The 19,282-nt window shown below is 38.7% G+C and overlaps 4 protein-coding genes across 4 annotated transcripts; 3 read left to right on the top strand and 1 right to left on the bottom strand.

Annotated features, from left to right (window-relative positions):
- Positions 1–105: 105 nt before the first annotated feature.
- Positions 106–7,567, top strand: LOC105558809 (protein SDA1 homolog). The gene is made up of 10 exons (XM_012006725.1): positions 106–501; positions 768–863; positions 1,831–1,935; positions 3,955–4,053; positions 4,144–4,656; positions 4,742–4,976; positions 5,367–5,502; positions 5,588–5,903; positions 5,975–6,511; positions 6,581–7,567. Exons 2-10 carry the CDS (start codon positions 777–779, stop codon positions 6,779–6,781), a joined length of 2,229 nt encoding a protein of 742 aa, XP_011862115.1. The 5' UTR covers positions 106–501; positions 768–776; the 3' UTR covers positions 6,782–7,567.
- Positions 1,942–3,726, top strand: LOC105558808 (origin recognition complex subunit 5). Its single transcript, XM_012006724.1, has one exon. It carries the CDS (start codon positions 2,144–2,146, stop codon positions 3,449–3,451), a length of 1,308 nt encoding a protein of 435 aa, XP_011862114.1. The 5' UTR covers positions 1,942–2,143; the 3' UTR covers positions 3,452–3,726.
- A 700-nt stretch (positions 7,568–8,267) lies between the features above and the next one.
- Positions 8,268–12,456, top strand: LOC105558807 (T-complex protein 1 subunit alpha). Its single transcript, XM_012006723.1, has 10 exons — positions 8,268–8,489; positions 8,945–9,030; positions 9,115–9,243; positions 9,329–9,426; positions 9,601–9,711; positions 9,811–10,216; positions 10,309–10,511; positions 10,895–11,087; positions 11,165–11,328; positions 11,400–12,456. The coding sequence occupies exons 1-10, from the start codon at positions 8,417–8,419 to the stop codon at positions 11,608–11,610; spliced, it is 1,674 nt and encodes a 557-aa protein (XP_011862113.1). The 5' UTR covers positions 8,268–8,416; the 3' UTR covers positions 11,611–12,456.
- Positions 12,457–13,346: 890 nt separating this feature from the next.
- LOC105558806 (double-strand-break repair protein rad21 homolog) lies at positions 13,347–19,028 on the bottom strand. The gene is made up of 13 exons (XM_012006722.1): positions 18,844–19,028; positions 18,304–18,475; positions 17,988–18,217; positions 17,725–17,908; positions 17,270–17,429; positions 17,005–17,197; positions 16,456–16,679; positions 16,155–16,375; positions 15,885–16,067; positions 15,439–15,798; positions 15,008–15,142; positions 13,971–14,126; positions 13,347–13,883 (listed from the first exon to the last, which is right to left on the bottom strand). Exons 2-13 carry the CDS (start codon positions 18,445–18,447, stop codon positions 13,758–13,760), a joined length of 2,316 nt encoding a protein of 771 aa, XP_011862112.1. The 5' UTR covers positions 18,448–18,475; positions 18,844–19,028; the 3' UTR covers positions 13,347–13,757.
- Positions 19,029–19,282: the final 254 nt, after the last annotated feature.

Here is a 19,282-nt window from a genome sequence, read left to right as displayed (position 1 = left end):
CTAGAACTTGGACCAAGTTCTAGCATCGTGGACACAGGCCTTTACGACTTCTATGTAGACGAGGCTTTAAATGAAAAGGCACCAATAGTTCAGTGCCTTGGTTTGGCATCACTGGTTCCGTTACCTTTTTTTTACCCGCGTGTGCAGCACGTGTAGTACGAAGGAACTGGAAGGAACTGTAATGAATTTGATATTACATTGCGAAGACTTAAGAAACTTATAATTTATCCTTTGCGAAGGAGCATGGGGTAGGCTTGAAGTGTTTTATCGCGGATCTAGACCGAAACGATTTATAAGAATTAATTACGCTAATTCCGGAAGAGGTTATTGTTTACTCAAACAAGAGCAATTATTCAACTGTAACGATTCGTCTGGACGCAAATATATAACTTGAAATCGTCTACTGCCTTTTACCCGAAACCTGGAACAATATATATGATCTAAGGACCGAAAGCAGGAGCCATTAACCTAGCAGAAGTTTCGAAATCGCGTAGATCGTAGGTATGAAAAATACATCTGCCGGTATTCATCGTCCGATTTTATTACAAGATCATCTTGAGCAATTCTAAACTGCTAATACGGCTCTATCGATGGTTTACAACGCTATTACGACACTTGATACATTACACTTAAGTTGATCTCAAATGTAAGAACGGGCCAAGAATACTGGCCCATCGTTACTCTGGTACTATTCACTCTTCCAATTTTCCTACTAGCTTTGCTAAATCTATATTGCATATTTCTTAAAATGACATTTGTTCACACAGATCTTGAACATGGTGAGACATAACAATCAGTTGCCCGATAATCTTCCACAACTGCAGAATCTTATCAAACGTGATCCAGAGTCTTACAAGGAAGAGGTGAGCTCTTTGCTTTATATTTTATTTCTCCACGTTATACGTTTGTTTCTTATGTAAACAAAATGCAGGTTTCCAAAACGAGTTGCTATTTGTCTCGTATACTCTTGTATCTCAACGCTCGAATGAATGTCAAAATTAAAGCATACGCGAAATGAGGATCGAGACTAACGTGGGACTAACTTGGCTCAAGTTGATCAATCTCGCAGCCACGCCTTTTATATTTGTATCTTTTTATCCTTTCTTTGTTGACACATTGGCCTTTTTCATTCTACATGTTATACAAATCTATAAGGCCTTTGTCCACGATGCTAGAACTTGGTCCAGGTTCTAGTTCCGAGAAATGTGCGGCCGATCAACTTGCAGCTTTTGCAATGAAAAAAAATTTTTGCTACCATAGCTAATCATGATTTCCTAAAAGTATTTTGCTGCATTAATTATAAATTTCTAAACCACAGCAAACGGTTTTCTATCGCACCTAATACAATAGGCACAGTAGCAAAGTATTAGATATCACAACTAAATATCAGCTGTCCATATTTTACAAGTGAAATTTCGTTACCACATACAGTTTTCAGCTACGGCAGCTACATTTTATATTCTGTGTATGGAATAACAAGTTCATTGACTACACATTTCTCAGAACTAGAACTCAGATCAGGTTCCAGCATCGTGGACACAGGCCTTAACACATGCATGTGTGAAGCACTTGGGCTGCGATTCGCTCGATGCTACAAATGCTTCAAAGCATTCTTTCCCTTCCTTTTAAAGAAAGGAAGTATAGAAGAACGCTTCGAAGCATTTGCAGCATCAGTTGGGCCGCAGCCTTAGTTACAATATAATTTTACATCGCTGCGTATTATCCTAACGTGGATTACGAGCCATTTTTTGCGTATGCTTGTATGCTAGTGTACGAGAGAAAGTAGCTCGTGATTATTTCAAGAGTCTCAGGTAATACGTTCGTTTGCAGTTTCTTCAGCAACATCAGCACTACAAGTCCACTTTGGAAGTTTTCCGTTTGGAGCCCACGCAATTTAACAAAAGTCTCGATGAATTGGTAACCTTCTTGGCTCAGGTTAGCACAAATGCTTGAAATATAGAAGCGACCGACGTACACGCGCGACTCGCCTAAATTTAAGTATCGCCGTAAGTCCGTTATAAGAGCGCTAATTGTCATAGTTGTCGTTTACCTTCTTTAGAGAGTGCGTGACGCAGTGTAAGCGACAAAGGCTGCAAATTAATTGTACTTGTTCTATCCCCTAAGATAATTTTAAGGCGTAATCATGGAACAATATTTAAAGAAGATAAGAAAGAGTAACATTGTATGCCGCGAGAAGGTCTTAGCACGGCTGTATTCCTTGATCGGCGAAGCGGACGAACCGATGCCGGAGAGCTTATTCGTTTACGGGCACATGGCCACTGGAAAGTCGTTGATCGTACAAAGTCTGCTCGATCATTTAAAGTATAACGTCAGCTACGTTAATTGTATCGAACATTTAGGCAACAAACACGTATACAAGTATATCCTGGACGATCTAGCCGCAACCGCGGAAGAATTGGGCGGTGATGTGCGATCGAGATGCGACAATATTATGGATTTCATACTGGCGCTAAAAAAGATCTCCGACAACGATGAACGTCCGATCGTGTTGGTGTTCGATAAATGTCACAAGATAAGACATTTCGACGCGACCTTTTTGCCGGCGATCTTGAGACTCAGAGAATTGTCTGGTGTTAATATATGCACGATTTTGATAAGCGAGATCGTGTGGGATAAGTTTAACACCAAGATAGGCGCGTCGAAGCCCGTGAAGATTTATTTTCCCCAATACACGAAGGACGAGTTGGCCCAATTGCTGTCGTTGGACAAGCCGGCGAATTACGGCACGGATTTTTATAAGAATTACTTGAATCTCTTTCTCTCCGTATACTTCCGATTTTGTAGAGATCTGAACGAGCTTCGGCACATGGCCAAAGTAAACTTCGCTAAATACGTAGAGCCCATAGAGAGCAAGCGAATCGAGCCGGATAATGTTGCTGCACTTTGGCGAAACATCTCCGCTACTCTGAAATCCAATTTGGAAATCATTTACCTCAGGGTTTCCACGGGCGACTTTCTGCAACCCGATCAACAAATGTCCCGGGAGATCGAGTCGACGACGAAGCTAGCTTTGAGTTTCGAATTGCCGTTTTACGCCAAGTACATGCTAATCGCCGCGTATCTGGCCTCGTACAATCCTGCCAAATACGACAAGCATATTTTTATGAAGCAGCGTAGTAAGAAACGGAAAAAGTTACGGTCGATTAAGAGAACGAGAGAGGACGGGCAAAAGAGATCTCGCGTTTTCACTATCTCGCGGATGCTCGCGATCTTCTGCGCTATTCTCGACGAGAAAGTAGACATCAATGCCAATTTACTGGCTCAAATATCTACCATGTGCCAGCTTGGTCTACTCTCTATCGTCGGAGATAACGTCACGCAGTTGGATGAAACAAAATTCAAGTGCTGCGCGAGCCACGACTTTATTATCGTCGTAGCTAAGACGATTGGTTTTGAAATAAAGAATTACTTGAGCACGAACATGAATTGAAATATACACATGCATTTATTGTATTCATTTTTAATTATAATTTCATATGTATGCTTGTTTCCGATAGCTTTACCTAACGCTTTATTTATTTACGAGAACTTTTTGAGTATTGGAGAAAAAATTTACGCATTTGTGTTAGGATAAGATTCTATTTTTACTCATTTAGCACGTAATAGCTTGTAATGCATAAAACAAATTTAGAATATGAGAAATATAATTTTGTGTGTGAATTATGTGATAATTTGAGATTCTTTTTATTAAAAGTTTTGCAAATACATATATTGTATTTATTTAAACATTTCCTACGTTACAACGCGTTCAGATTTAAATATTTAAATTAAAATTAAATGTAGCTATCGACTATGTGTGTATAAGGAATGTAACGCATACAACAGCATAGATAATAATTTGTATTAATTGCTATTTTTATAATTTCTAAAATCATTTAATAAAATAATGCGTGTGTCAAACAAGCTTGTCTACCATTTTGCGTATCATTGCAGGTAGCCCATTGTTATCCAGATGATTTGAAAGCATATCCTCAAGAGATTGTCGATATATTACGAACTCACAATATCATACTAGACAATGAAATGCGAATGGTAAGCATTATATGCATAGATGTTAAATTATGCTGTGAAATACAAGATCGCGCGTAAGTCAGTACTACATTATAACTGTATTCTTTACAGACGTTTTGTAAAGCGTTGATCCAGCTACGCAACAAATCCCTCCTAGAACCTACTGCGCTTCTCAGTTTATTTTTCGAGCTTTTAAAATGTCAGGACAAGGCCTTACGGCAGTTCCTTCAAACGCATATAATAACGGATATAAAAAATATTAATGCAAAGCATAAGAATGCCAAAGTCAATACGGTGTTACAAAATTTCATGTTCTCTATGCTAAAAGATCCTAATGTCAGAGCCGTGAAGATGTCTGTGGACATTATGATAGAATTGTACAATAAAAATGTCTGGAACGACGTCAAGACTGTTAACGTCATAGCAACGGGTTGCTTTTCGAAAATAACCAAAGTGACAGTCGCTAGTTTGAAATTCTTTTTGGGCACCGATCCAGAGGAAAAAGAAAGTGACAGTGATTCGGACGATGAGCCAAGTATGAAGGAAGTTATGTTGGCTAATAAAGTAAATAAAAAAACGAAGAAACGACAGAAGCAATTAAAGAAAGCTAAGCAGTCATTTGTAGTAAGTGGTTTGATTTTATAGAATTTGTCACATATTCGTGGAAAGTGTAAACTATGATCTCTAATTTTGATGTTTAATCTTCCAGAAAAACAAGAAGAAGAAATCCAAGGCGCCGCAATATAATTTTTCAGCGTTGCATCTAATTCACGACCCTCAGGATTTTGCTGAAAGATTGTTCAAGCAGATAGAAAAAAATAATGATAGATTCGAAGTGAAGCTCATGACTCTGGATGTTGTCTCTAGACTTATTGGACTGCATAATTTATTCCTCTTGAATTTTTATCCATATATACAGAGGTTCCTTCAGCCTCATCAACGAGGTGAGACTAATAACGTCATTAATTATTGTTACTACTCAAATATTCTCTAATTCCTAAGTACTTAGACTTTTAAATATCTCGATTCAATTTTTTTCAAGTAAAGTATCTGTTCTCCTTATACCGAAAAAATTTTCTCTTAAAATTTACCCTGAAAATCATCTAATCGTGGGACAATATGGCATTTCAAAGACTTATGATTTTACCAGTAAAATGTATGGTAAAATTTTAAAATGCAGGTCAATTTTCAGAAAAAAATTCCGTTTGTGTATCTGTTTACTGTTGATCCTAATTGTTATACCTAATTCTTTCTGGTTTCAAGCCATGCAAAGAACATGCAGCTCTCATACAACTTTTTATTTACATGTACATATTTTCTTTGTTTTTCTACAGAGGTTACCAAACTCTTGCAGTTTATAGCTCAGGCTTCACACGAATTAGTACCACCCGAGGTGTTAGAACCCGTTTTGAAGACGCTGGCGAACAATTTTATAACGGAAAGAAATTCTGCGGATGTGATGGCTATTGGGTATGTGCAAATAATATTTTAATCATTATTTGTTACGAATATAAATGCTGTAGTTTGTATCACTATTTAAAACGTATATTTGCAGTTTGAATACTGTACGTGAGATATGTACACGATGTCCATTGGCCATGAATGAGGACTTGCTCGAGGATTTAACACGGTACAAGCAATACAAGGAACGTTCCGTCATGATGGCGGCGCATTCTTTAATTGGCACGTTCCGTCGTATAATGCCCGATTTATTACGTAAAAAGGACAGAGGCCGTCCCACGGAAGCCAATGTTATGATAAAGTCTTCCAAATACGGCGAAATTCGAGCGAGCGAGTTTGTGCCGGGAGCAGAAGTTTTGTGTAATCAACCTGCCGAGAATACTGAGGAAACTAACGATAGCGACGAAGACGTAAGTAAAAACATAATTATTTCTTCAATTTTCAGCCTACGTAACAATTGTATAAAAATCTATTTAAATAGGATGACGACGAGTGGATTGACGTAAATGAAAGCAACGAAGAGGAAGTCAGCGGGGACGAGTCGACGGCCGATTTAGACGAAACGAGATCTTCCATTAGCGAAAATGAAGATGACGAGACTTCAACGTTATCACATAGCGAGAATAACAGCGCGGAGAATACTTGCGACACGGGTGGCGGAGAAGGAAAAACAGATAAAGTTTCGCGAAAGAAAAATGTGTTGACGAAGCAACAGAAGAAGGCGCAAAAATTAGAGAAGAGAGCGAAGCACAAGTCTGAGCAGAAGGAAGAATTAACGGCTGAGAGGAAGACGAAAGCGTCTGTGATATCCACTGAGCGATTACTCACGGACAAAGATTTCAGAAAGATCGATGTTGCGTTAGCGAAACAAGATATAACGTACGTTAAGCGTAGCGTCAAGAGGCCGCGCGACCAAATCGAGACGGAACAAGGTGGAGAACTGGTAAAACTTAGCGCTATTGAAAACATATACAAGAAGCGCAAGCATGATAAGGCTGCCCGACAGAAATCTGTGAAGGTTTGTATCCGTTGTATTTCAATTTGATGTGTGGGCTAGAATAACTTATAGATATTATTGAATTTGCAGAAGGGACAGGAAGAACGAGACAAGTTTGGCTTTAAAGATCGACGACAGAATCCACTGTGCAGTACGACGAATCGAGAGAAGAGGAAAGGAAAAGCATTCTCGATGCTGAAGCAGAAGTTAAAAGTGAAAGTAAAACGATCTTTCAGGGAAAAACAAATAGCTCTGAAAAATCATCTGGTAAAGCAAAGGAAAATGAAATAATTATACATTTTTTTTAACAATAATAAGTTTGCGGTCTGTACATACAATGTACAATGATTATACGTATGTTCTAACTAAAAAACTTAAAACAGATTGTGGATGTATTATTGTAGATACAGTGATTTCTCTTATATTCTATATTTCCCTTCTTTTACATAGAGAAAAGTCCTTTATTATGAGATAGGTTTCTTATATGAGATAGCAGGTTTTCAACACCCAAATTCAATCAAATCTTTTTTCGCAACGATTACACTTAACAGACTTCGTTCCAAGGGCAATAAGTTCATAGTGGAATCAACTGATGCCTGTTAATTTAACATAAACCCCGCTATTCATATTAGGACCCTATCTCATAATAGAAGACTTTCTTCTACTATTGTAATTATAGGCTTGTTTTCTATTGTTGCACTGGTGAACTAGTGCAGCAAGCTAGAATTATTGTCTTATTGATAAGTTCACTGGCTCCTGGCTCCGTCCGGATCCAATACGGCCAAGTCTAACCAATAGCCGATAAGTGTATGTGCAAGTTAATACAATGCGGAGGCCCAACTATCGGGCCTCGCACGGGATGATGCAACCCCGAAGATAAAAATTTCTCTTCTAGGCTAGAAGACGTGCTGTTCACTCAACGTCCTAAGCGGAACTAGCAAGCTAGAATGAAAATAAATATATATACTTGTCTTACTCTAATTTATTGCACTAGTTCGCCTATGAACAATAGAAAACAAGCCTTATATTTTAAGGATACGCCGAAGTATGAAAAACAATAAAGATTACGAAATACAATATGCAGTTTGTTGAATTTAACCAAATAACCATGTTACTTTTTGAAAACTTCTTGAAACCATAGCGGAAAAAATTTCTATAAATAACTACAAAAAAATGACTTGAAATAGAAATTTGTAGAAATTTTAATATCTTCGTTGAAACATTTATTTCTTTGTAAAAAGATCTATAAAATAGTATCACAAATTACAATGTTCTCAAATCAAGAAATTATTGCAAGTAGTATTTCATGAAAATTTACAATTTTGTAAAAATTAGTGCAAAACTTTACTAGTTTTAAAAATTTGAGAAACCACGAAATCTTAAAGAATTCAAACATCTGCTTACTTGTAGAATATTACAAAAATTAACAAAAGTGGTTCAATTTTAGCATTTTTGTGTTGATTTTTATAACACTTTAAATTTACGTAGAATCTCTTAGATTCTGGCAGTTATATTTAATATTTTTGTAGAATTATTTCCAGCAGGGAATATCGTCAAGATAATGAAACGAGGTCAAATGAGGGAAGCTTTCGAGTACATTCCAGCAAAATTTTATCGATACATCTGTATATATATTTCCAGTAAAAAAAAATATTTCCGTGGCGGGAAGAGAAGCGCCGCCGCCTTTCGGTCCAACTCGTCGCCAATCACGTTCGAGGACGAAACGCCGTTCGACCAATAGCCGCTGATGCCGCACTTGACCATAAAAGGAAGTAGGAGACGAAGTTGGGCGCTGACCGTCGCTATTGTTTGCAGTCGCACGCGGCTGACGCGGATCCTTCTTCGGCTTGCGCCTCCATTTTTCTCGTCGTTTCCCCGATCAACGTGGTTCCTGCGTCGTGCTAGAACAACAGCGAGCTCCTCGCAATGTCGACGGTGGCGAGTCCCTTAGCCGTCGGTGGCATCCGACAGTCCGGGGCGCCGGTGCGAACGCAAAATGGTATGAATTTAGACTAGTCTCGTAGAGTTTGGTTATATCGCGTCGTCCCACGGGAGCTCCGCGTGCCGTCCTCATTCGCGCCGTATCGATTGCCGTTTTCCCCGCTGAGAAATTCATGAGTTCGAGCGAAACGGAATCGACGGACATCAGAAGCAAGTTGTTTCAAATATTCTCGCTACCGTCTCGCGCGAAATCGCGCAGAACATTTCGGTGATCGAGGCCGGCAAACCGGAAATGAATGGCTACCTAACGCAAGATGCTACACGTGCATGTTGATTTTGTCGGATAGTCTTTCTGTTGAAAGATCAATGTGCGATAAATCATATTCATGTGAATAAGAGATACTTCATGTCTGTATTTTGATATTAATTTTTGTCAGAAACAAAAATGTCAATCTTGAAGTCGTACAGTTGTACATTGAAATTTCATATATTGTTTATTTGTGTCTCTTCCAGTTATGGCTGCGTGCGCTATCGCTAATATAGTCAAGAGCTCGTTGGGTCCAGTTGGCTTGGATAAGATGATGGTCGACGATATTGGTGTATGTGCTTGTAGCTTCTGTACCTCTTAAAATAAACGTAAAGTTTTTGCAACGAAATATTTATGTTAATTGTGTCGTTCCCAGGATGTCACTATTACCAATGATGGTGCGACCATCCTGCGCTTGTTGGAAGTCGAGCACCCGGCTGCACGAGTTTTAGTCGAATTGGCCCAGTTACAGGACATGGAAGTTGGAGACGGCACTACTTCAGTGGTGAGCGATCCAGTTCTATTTCTGGATATTTAGTAGAATTTTCACTTAGATGTGCACTCGATAAAATGCTATTTTATGTTGGTAGGTCATAGTGGCGGCGGAGCTTTTGAAAAATGCGGATGAGCTTGTGAAACAGAAGATACATCCAACTTCGGTCATTAGCGGTTACAGACTCGCTTGCAAGTAAATATCCAGCGATCCATTTTATTAATCGTTTTACTTTCGATGTGAAATCAATTTGCATCGTCGATTAAATAGTTAAATTGTTAGTGAACAAGAGATAATTGTGTATCTATCAAGTAAAGAGAGAAAAGGACATTTTTAATTGATACAATTTTCGCGTGAAATCAATTTCAGAGAAGCCTGCAAGTATATTCAGGAACATCTTACTGTCAGTGTGGACGAACTTGGGAGGGATTGCTTAGTAAACGTTGCAAAGACGTCTATGTCGAGCAAAATTATTGGAGCGTATCCTTTTTCTATATTACTTGCGACTCTGAACTGCGGTTTGTTTTCGATTACTAGGTAAAAGGAATATGTGAGATATTTCCTATAACTAATAATTAGTGATGCCAATTTCTTTGGCAACATGGTGGTTGACGCTGCTAACGCGATAAAAGTTGGCGACGGCAAGGGAGGATTTTTGTATCCCATTAAGGCAGTGAATGTCTTGAAGGCACACGGGAAGAGTGTCCGGGAATCGGTTTTGGTTCAGGGATATGCTCTAAACTGCACCGTCGCTTCTCAAGCGATGCCGAAGAGAATAGCAAACGCAAAGATCGCGTGTCTAGACTTCTCGTTGCAGAAGGCAAAAATGAAGTTGGGTGTCGAGGTGCTTATCACAGATCCCGAGAAACTCGAGGCTGTTCGTCAACGCGAGGCGGACATCACCAAGGAACGCATACAGAAGATTCTTGCCGCCGGGACCAATGTCGTTCTTTTGTCCGGTGGCATTGACGATTTATGCCTAAAGGTATAGACGACATTTCGAGCAATGGATTCCGCGTATTGTTCATTTTGATTTTTCAAGTAATGGAAATCAGCGTAACTTCGATATTTCCGCAGTATTTCGTGGAAACTAAGACCATGGCGGTGCGCAGATGCAAGAAGGCCGATTTGAAGAGAATCGCCAAGGCGACGGGCGCACATTTTCTAACGTCGCTGACCAACATGGAGGGAGAGGAGAGCTTCGACGCCAGTTTCTTGGGGGAGGCGGCCGAAGTGGTACAGGACATGATTTGCGACGACGAGCTTATCTTGATTAAAGGGTATATATTTTGCTATTAATAGCGTTTACCGTATTGAACATATTTCTATGATGAGATTTCTCCACGTAACACAATTAGTGATAGAAGTAGGAATAGCGAACGGTTTCTAAATTAATTTTTCTGTGGCTACCGCTTTCGAGATTCAGTTGTCAATCTCTACGAGACCGCTCATCCTATCTATTAGGATTCCTAGGACCGAGAAAAATGTGAAGCTCTAGCTTTTAGAGCGAATATGTATATGTGAAGCGACGGTCGGTTCTCGACCGTGGGACCTACCGATTACTAGTCGGCCACTTTCGCAATGAGCCACGCGTCACTTCACATACGTAGTATTAAGAAAGATACTGATAAAAGCACGATTTATCTATTTTTCGAATTTTAAGACCCAAGGCACGTACAGCGAGTTCTATCATTTTACGTGGACCAAACGATTATTACTGCGACGAGATGGAACGTTCCATTCATGATGCGTTGTGCGTCGTCAAGAGGGTCCTGGAAAGTAAGAGCGTCGTCGCGGGAGGAGGCTGCGTGGAAGCTGCGCTCTCAATATATCTAGAAAACTTCGCGACATCATTGGTATTGTTAAAGTCCGCATTTTTTTCCTATCAATTTCTGTCCTCGGCATGAAATATTTACGCGCCTCTATGTTTCAGAGCTCCCGAGAACAACTGGCCATCGCGGAATTCGCTCGATCTCTATTAATTATACCAAAAACGTTAGCCGTAAACGCTGCACAAGACGCAACTGACCTCGTCGCTAAGCTCCGAGCCTATCATAATTCCAGTATAACAAAACCAGACCTCGTCGATTTGAAATGGTAAGTTTTCACTGGCCTTCTTTATAGTCGTATAAAATAAAAAGTTAAATAAATTGTTATATTTTTTGCAGGGTGGGTCTCGATTTACTCGTGGGAAATATAAGAGATAACAAGAAAGCGGGTGTGTTAGAGCCAGCCATTTCAAAAATTAAATCTTTGAAATTTGCTACTGAAGCGGCTATAACCATTCTTCGAATCGATGATATGATTAAACTAGATCCCGAGCGTTCGAAATCTAAATCTTATCAAGACGCCATGGACGCTGGAGAGTTGGAAGATTAATATCGAAATGCATTTACGTGTTATGTTGGATACAATGCGTTTATACGAGAAAAATGTAAAAGATTTGTAAATTTTACTGCGCATACAAGTATTACGCGATAATAAAGATTTAATTACAACTTGCCGCTCGTATATTGCATGCATACAAGTTTAAATCCGTGTGCACATGAAATGCTGCAAAAATTTAGATCTCTTTTATATGTTAACCTTATTTGATTGCATTAATACAATAGAATACATGTAATGTTCGTATTGAAAAAATGTAGGATATATTTAATTTTCTGTTTATTACTAAAAACTAGGATGTCCTTAAACTTACATTCTTTGATTTATATGAATAAATTTGTTCATGTTTAATTGTAAGAGAAAATTTTGTAGTTAATTGTCATGATATTTACAGTATGTCGAAAATGTATTTCGTACTGTCTATACTAATCATATCAATCTTATCCAAATGTCTATGTAATTATTTAACAATGAATGACTTAAATAATATGACTTAAATCATACGTATTATGCACGCCTATTATCAATTTTATTTCAGATAAAAATATGTTTAACATACAAATCCCACATGAAGTGAAAAAGCACGAATATTTTGTAGACTGTAGCATATTACAAATAATAAGTTCAGATGATATTTTCCTAGCATCACACATATAAAAGAAAAATGCTGACAAAAAAACATTTCTACTAACTTAATAAATTATTTAATATATACTTATAACAGTTCATTAATGGAAAATAATGGAGAATAACAGTTTTAAGTATTATATGATATGTATGTTCGATAAATTTAATATCGTTTATAAACGGTTTTACGTATAAACGATATTTATTTGCTCAGTGAACATGTCTTGTTAAATATATGTTATTTACAATATATTTGTTACATTCTGGCAGTTAACTGATTTTAAACTTAATGATACATTACTAAATTATTTTTTTGCGAGTATGCTTCAACGATTTGTTCTCTCGAGGTTATATATTTACAGTGTAAACTTATGCTTTTATCGCAAAACTTGAATGACAAACATTTATTGATTATTGAAACTTGAATGACAATATATTATTTTTTTCGTAATATTCTTGTACATCATAAGACATACAAATACAACAATAAATTATTAAACAATGTTCTTTAATAATACAGTATATACTTTCTTTTTGAAAATAGTATTATAATCAAATTTTGCTAACTTATTCATTTGATAGTTTTTATTCATATTTTTAAGTAGACATTTAAGAACAAACGTGATAAGTGATAATTTTGACAATATAAATTTAATCGATGAAAAAGTGAACCGTAATAAAAAGTTTATGAAAATCCCACAATTATTGTTTAGTTTCTTGTGTCTGCTATTTTCATACAGAAGGTATATATTTTGATGTGAATAGAAAATATATACCTTCTGGCAATAATACATAAAATTATTATTCACAAATAGTTAAATTAACTCTTCCATTAATAACTGTTTACATTACAAATAAATGAATACATAATATTATTTATATATAATAAATGTATATAAGTACTATAAATAAATTCTTGAATTAGTTTCTGCATCTGAATATAAATTAAGAATATGAAAATATTTAGCTGCATTTTTTATTATGAAACATTTCCAAATAAAAATTGATAATTGTGTCAAAATTTATTAATGTCAAACGTGTACCTGTAGTTTTGGACCTTTTGTAATATATAGAGTCGAGTGATGATGATACATGTCATAAAATAATTCTTCAACTATTCATTATATTTATATACAAATCCTGTTCGGATTGATGAATAATACAGGACGCAATCAGTTGTAGAAATTTTGACAAAGTTAATAAGCATATCAATGAAAAGTGAATGTAGTATATATTAATACATATATGTATGAAAAGAAAGGAATGCAACACGATTAAAATGATTACACAATAATTAATATTCATTATACATTTTTTCAAGACAGGGAATCCAAAAAATTAGAGAAATTTTCTCATTTGTCACAAATAACTCTATTTTAAATCAATAAATCTTTATACTATCATAATTTAGGATTTTTTTTAGGAAAGAACGAATGTCATTTTGATATTTTATGTGTAATAATATATATCAACATCATTGATACACGCAGCTTTATAATCGAGAGCGTAAATCTTTATAACGCAGGATTTTCGAATTTTGGTCCTTTTGTGACTATTATCTCAGCATACGAATATTCTTGATTGAGTTCTAATACTTGGAACTTTTTCAAGACTAACAGCGTATAAAACTTCTGTGCAACCTGCAAAAACAATCATTTTTTACATTATATAAAATTTTCATACAGAGAGACGAACACGGATGATGGATCGTTTGCCAAGGTACCAACCTGTTTGCGATTATTTTTGAATGCCATCTCTGATAATGTTAATTTATCTTTGGTATCTAGTTTGCTCTTAATAACATGATACATATGCGCTGCTCTTTTGTTAAGAACGCGTTCTTCAAACTGCTCATAAGTTTCGTCCATTTGTTGTTCCTCTTGCTAAAAGATATTGAAAATAAAAATTATAAGCAATTAACGTTATAAATTTAAAAAAAAAATTTTCGCGAAAACTTGTAACAAATAAATATATAAAATAGAATAGAAAATAGAAAACTATATTATATATCTATATATACAGGGGGTGGACAAAATAATGTGAACACTTGACTAACACAATATTTGTTAATTAATAAGGTGTAGGGCCACCGTTTGCTTTTAAGACAACTGTAATTCGTCGTGGAATAAAGTAAACGATGATTCATCGGACTATACCACTTCTTTCGCAGCTTCGCGTTGGCATCCGTTATAAGAGGTTTTGAAATTGCAGCCCCGCCATAAATGTTACCTTTGTGGAGCTCCCGCCGCACTGTTTTTATAAAACAGTATTGTTCAGGTGACTGTCAAGTTCTACTATCACCTTTGCTGCGGTAGTTTTATGTTGCTTGGCCACAATCCTTTATAAAATTCGGCAGTCCTTATCTGTTAACGTTGTTTTGCGTCTACTTTTTCTCTTCGCAGATGTTGTTTTGCCATGTTTTGTAGACTGTCATCACCGTGGATACTGTCGTTCGTGAAACGTTAAACAGTTCAGCCGTTTTCGTCACAGATTTGGCCTCTTTCGAAGTCTGTCAGGTCGTCCATTTCACCATCCGATTGTTAACACCGTGGTAGAACAAAGCGAGTAGTATATTGAAATATAAACTAGAACGGTTACTACGCGATGTGCACTACATATACGCGCCATATCGTTCATACCTTGGCAGGGGGCCCAACATAAACAAATGTGTAATATTTAGCATGGTGTTCACATTATTTTGTCCATCCCCTGTGTAAGTACTTAAACAGAAATATAAATTTATGAATAATATTAAGTATATTACAGGTCCCACGGATGGCGGAAACTCGTAATCCTCATGGTTCCACGGTGTGGCAGGTCCTCTTTCGGAAATTGCACCAGGCGTATGCGCTGGAGGATGCTGTTCGTCATAGCCCATGTACGAAACCTGTGGTTGTGCCTGTTGAAATCATGTACAGTATTGATATGAACGTCTATATATACACAATAGTTTCTATATTAAATTTAAGCTTTAAGTGACACAACCGAAGACTTAGGCCCGGTTGCACCAACGTCACGTAATTTTAACTGTAGCTTAATTCACTCTTTGTCGCTTTCCAACTGTTTCCCTTAGAAAGAGACAAAGAGTGAAATAAGCTAAAGTTAAATCTAAGCGACGTTGGTGCAACCAGGCCTTAGGAAACTAAATTAATTCTTTTCGTGCATTTGCCACAGAACGAAAGTTTCCCAACGCACCTGATCGTAACCCATGTTTTCCATCTGCGGCATATCGGACGTAGGTACGGTGGCGTCTTCCTGCGCCGACATTAATGGTATTTGGGGTTCTTCGTGTGTGCCGACGTCGGTTGGCGCGATTTGCGGTATTTCCGAACCGAGCAAAGGCGTCTCGGTAATCGGTGGTACGTCTGATGGTTCGCCGGAAGGCACAATGCTGCTTATATCGGAAACCGACGGTTCCGCTGGTAAAGATACCTCCGGTGCAACGGACGATTCCGAAAGATTATGCTGTGCTATTATGTTTGGAATTTCCACCGCTTCATTCAGTTGGCTGATATCCGCTGGAGTTGGTTGGGGTGGTTGAGGAGGCTGCCTTATCTAAACACAGTAACAATATTCCATTAAAATTTGCCGGTTGATGTAGTCTTTAAAAAAAAATTCCCCTTTTTATTTTTATAACTAACCTCATCATCCAGTGGTGCTTTCCGTTTACGTCCTGTACGCTTACCGAGAATGCTTTGCTCTAAAGAGGATACTTCTTCTGGACCATCTCTCATTTGCTCCAAAGACATTCCATCTTCCTCAGTTCCAAGTCGACCGAAATCCTCATGATCGTAAGACTTGCTTGTGAGATGCCTCTGATAATTCTGTTACGATATAATTGAGATAAAATATTTGATTATAAAAGTTTCCCCGAGTTTGCGAAGCAATCGTACAGCACAAAATGTTGTTACCTTAAATAGAACGCGAGCCGGAATAGGCCTTCCTGGCAGAGCAAAGAGCTTCTCTACGCCGCCAGTTTCCTTCCAGTGCATCAGTCTTTTCGTAGGCGGTGCCAAGTCCAACGTCGTGATAATATCGCTCGTATCGGATAGCTGCGCCTTCATCTCCTCGCCAGAAATATTTTTTACCTCGTCGACAATGAGCTTACGCTTGCGTTTGGCCTTCGTGAATCCTAGGCGACCCGAGGGAACTTTTTGTCAGTTACAAGAAACAAATGTGCACATCGACGTTGGGTTAAAAAGAAAGATTTACCTTTCAAAGCGGATGCATCAATCGGAGCTAGCGCGAAGCTCTCTTCCTCATCGTGCAATAATGTGGTTTGATCTTGCAAAGGTGGCGGTTCCTCTATGTTATCAATAGCATGTTCCTCTGGCATAACTGGCGGAGCTGGTGTAAAGCGCCGACTGGCAACGCTTATTCTGCCTTCAATCTCCTCTCCAGCCGCGACTGGTGTGGCTGGTCTCGAGCCGTCAGAGCTACACATAACGTATTCAATGTGTACAGCCAAAGTTTCATACAATGAAGAACGCAATGAACAAGAACGATAATCAATCAAAGAAGGAAAACCGAAGCAATGGAAATCGAAACATAGTTAACCGATTCATACAAAAACTACTTTTATTGACAATAAACCAACGTACATCCCGATTCAAGGGACGTATGTTTGCTCGAGTAAAGTACGATCATTGGACAGACCGATTAGAACAAATATTTCTTTGCATTCTATCAATCATGCTTTATACTTTTCTTTCTCAGTCACATATTTTGGAACCTTATTAATTTTCCAGAATTAACGAATACCTCATGCCTCCCATCGGAGAGGCTGGACCGCCAAAATGATCGCCCATGTCTTCGTCAGATTCGTCATGCACGGAGGCAGCAGTTCCAGGAGCCGCGCCCGCTTCCGGCTGCTCGTTTATCGAACTAACCTCAGGTACGGGTACTTCGCCCATTGGGGCCTCGTCAAATAAACCGCCTTCAAAGAGACCCCCCGCTAAAACGCACAACAATTATTAACGGCTATCGAATTCAGTTGCAAAAGGAATACTAATTATTTTTATCGTACATATGATATCCTGGCCAAGATGACCACCAAACCCGTCGTCTCTAATAGGCGTATCGATGTCCATGGGCTGTGCTGTAGCAGATGTTCCTGCAACTGGCTCTTTCTCTTTCTGCTCCAGCGCCGTTTCTATTCCTGGACCATCGCTGAACAACATGTGACTCTAGAAATCGAATCGAAGTAATTAATGTCTCAATATAATGTTAAAATTCCGAAAAAATATAATAAGAACTGCTTGTTCTTCGCTTATTCACAAAAATGACATTTTTAAAAAGTGTTTACAAGTATTTAGTCACGTTATATGTGCAATAACGAAACCATAAACATATTTTACAAATGTTTTTACAAGAACTGGAGTCTATCTTTTTAAATAATATTATATTTAGACTGTTCCGCTGTTATGCAATATCTGCATTATTCTAAAATGTACAATTCCTTTTGGGAAAATTTATAAATACCTGATCTAACGACGGTTCCATGCCGCTGCCGTGACGTAGTAACTCTGGTGGCTCGGCGTCGAAACTCATGTCACCGAAGCCCTGATCGTGCGTAACCAGAGATAGACTGCCGTAATCTTCCCTCATCGTTATCTCCTCTGCTCTAGACTGATTCAAACTGAACTGAGCTTCAATGTCGACATCTCTGAAGGGAAAATTTACTCATCAGATATTTAAAACACCGCGTACGATTCTCACACAAGAGCTTAATAGTGTTATCTTACTTGAGTTCAGGCATAGCAGTGTCAAAGTCATGAAACACTTCTGGCAAAGTGATAGCTGTCACAGCTGCCTCCCGGTGCTCTTCAGGCAGGTCCACCATTCCAGGCCTGAAGGCCATCTTGATCTTAACAAAGGCCTCATTGCAATCGGCCAGTAAGTACTTGGCTTTTCTCGAATAGATTCGCACTACTCCCAATAACAAATGGCCGGATGTTCTCAAAGCCATTTTTACCTGTCATAAATATCACAATCAAGATTTGACAACACGATAACAAAGCACCTGTTGGATCTCGCTCCGATCTCCAAGAGAGTGCTTACCTTCGGTTGTAATATACCGTCCACGGACTTTTCTATGTTTGTCTCGAATACGTGTGCCTTGGTCAACTTCTTGTCCCAGTGAGCGGCCAGCCATATACGGGCCAAGGGCCCCTTCTTGGCCAACACAAAATGCGCGTAAAACATGATTTCTGTTTATCTTTCTAGCGCTGACCTGCAAGCAGTGGAATTGGTAAGTCATTTGAAACAGAGATTCAAGTTGAAGCGCAATTGGGAAAAAGAGGAAAACGCCATCCTGCCTAAGCTCGATGCATCAACAAAACATTTCCCTCCAGCGGCGAAACGTTACGTTCCGGTGCGACCTGGCGCGAAACAGACTCAGCATTGGACCGTGGACCGGCGTCGCGTGGAAATCGGCGCGCGGTCTAACCCATAAAATGCACGCGAGGAATCTACGGTGAACGTCCCTCGATTTGTGAAAATATAAACATCGGTGCACAAGATGGCGTTTCCGTCTACACAGTTTTGGCGGTTACGAGGCGAAGTTAACTCCTGATGCCGGTTCTTTATTAAGATACTCACAGTGACTCGTCCAAGTATCGTCCCGTCGTTAAGCCGCGCAGAGTCGCGACATATTTCGCACAGAATGAAACCGCGGCCGCGAAAATCGTTCGAAACGTCGATGCATACGGTACGCGCTCTCGCCCCGACGCGTACCCGAAACTCAACACACGAATATGCGCGACCACTCGCGCCCAACCGTACCAACTGTACCAGCCGTACCAACCACGACGGTACCAACCTAGTGGGTCTGTTCGTTTTAGCTGAACTGGCTGCTCTAGTTCAAAGTAAAGCCCATCACACAATGGATGTGTTCGAAAATGGATTCAGTTACTGCCAGTGAAAACAGTATAGTTGGTAGCAATGAAAATTACTGGTGCTGCGTTTTTCGCACGCCAGTAAAGTCAGTAAGGCTGGGTCTACATTTGGATGTCGTAAGTCGTGTCGGAAGGAATTGACC

The sequence above is a fragment of the Vollenhovia emeryi genome, unplaced genomic scaffold (genome assembly GCF_000949405.1).
Source record: "Vollenhovia emeryi isolate VEMERY1.0 unplaced genomic scaffold, V.emery_V1.0 DF939309.1, whole genome shotgun sequence".
NCBI lineage: Eukaryota > Metazoa > Arthropoda > Insecta > Hymenoptera > Formicidae > Vollenhovia > Vollenhovia emeryi.
The sequence above is the reverse complement of the archived record's forward strand: the minus strand, read 5'-3'. Positions and strand labels throughout refer to the sequence as shown.

Coding starts and splice junctions, on each gene's coding strand:
- LOC105558809 (XM_012006725.1), top strand. CDS start 777: ATGGTGAGACATAACAATCAGTTGCCCGATAATCTTCCACAACTGCAG. Junction 4,977..5,366: donor CCTTCAGCCTCATCAACGAG/GTGAGACTAATA, acceptor GTTTTTCTACAG/AGGTTACCAAACTCTTGCAG. Junction 5,503..5,587: donor GCGGATGTGATGGCTATTGG/GTATGTGCAAAT, acceptor GTATATTTGCAG/TTTGAATACTGTACGTGAGA.
- LOC105558808 (XM_012006724.1), top strand. CDS start 2,144: ATGGAACAATATTTAAAGAAGATAAGAAAGAGTAACATTGTATGCCGC.
- LOC105558807 (XM_012006723.1), top strand. CDS start 8,417: ATGTCGACGGTGGCGAGTCCCTTAGCCGTCGGTGGCATCCGACAGTCC. Junction 9,244..9,328: donor GAGACGGCACTACTTCAGTG/GTGAGCGATCCA, acceptor TTATGTTGGTAG/GTCATAGTGGCGGCGGAGCT. Junction 10,512..10,894: donor GAGCTTATCTTGATTAAAGG/GTATATATTTTG, acceptor TCGAATTTTAAG/ACCCAAGGCACGTACAGCGA.
- LOC105558806 (XM_012006722.1), bottom strand. CDS start 18,447: ATGTTTTACGCGCATTTTGTGTTGGCCAAGAAGGGGCCCTTGGCCCGT. Junction 15,799..15,884: donor AAGCACCACTGGATGATGAG/GTTAGTTATAAA, acceptor TACTGTGTTTAG/ATAAGGCAGCCTCCTCAACC. Junction 15,143..15,438: donor AAAACATGGGTTACGATCAG/GTGCGTTGGGAA, acceptor TGATTTCAACAG/GCACAACCACAGGTTTCGTA.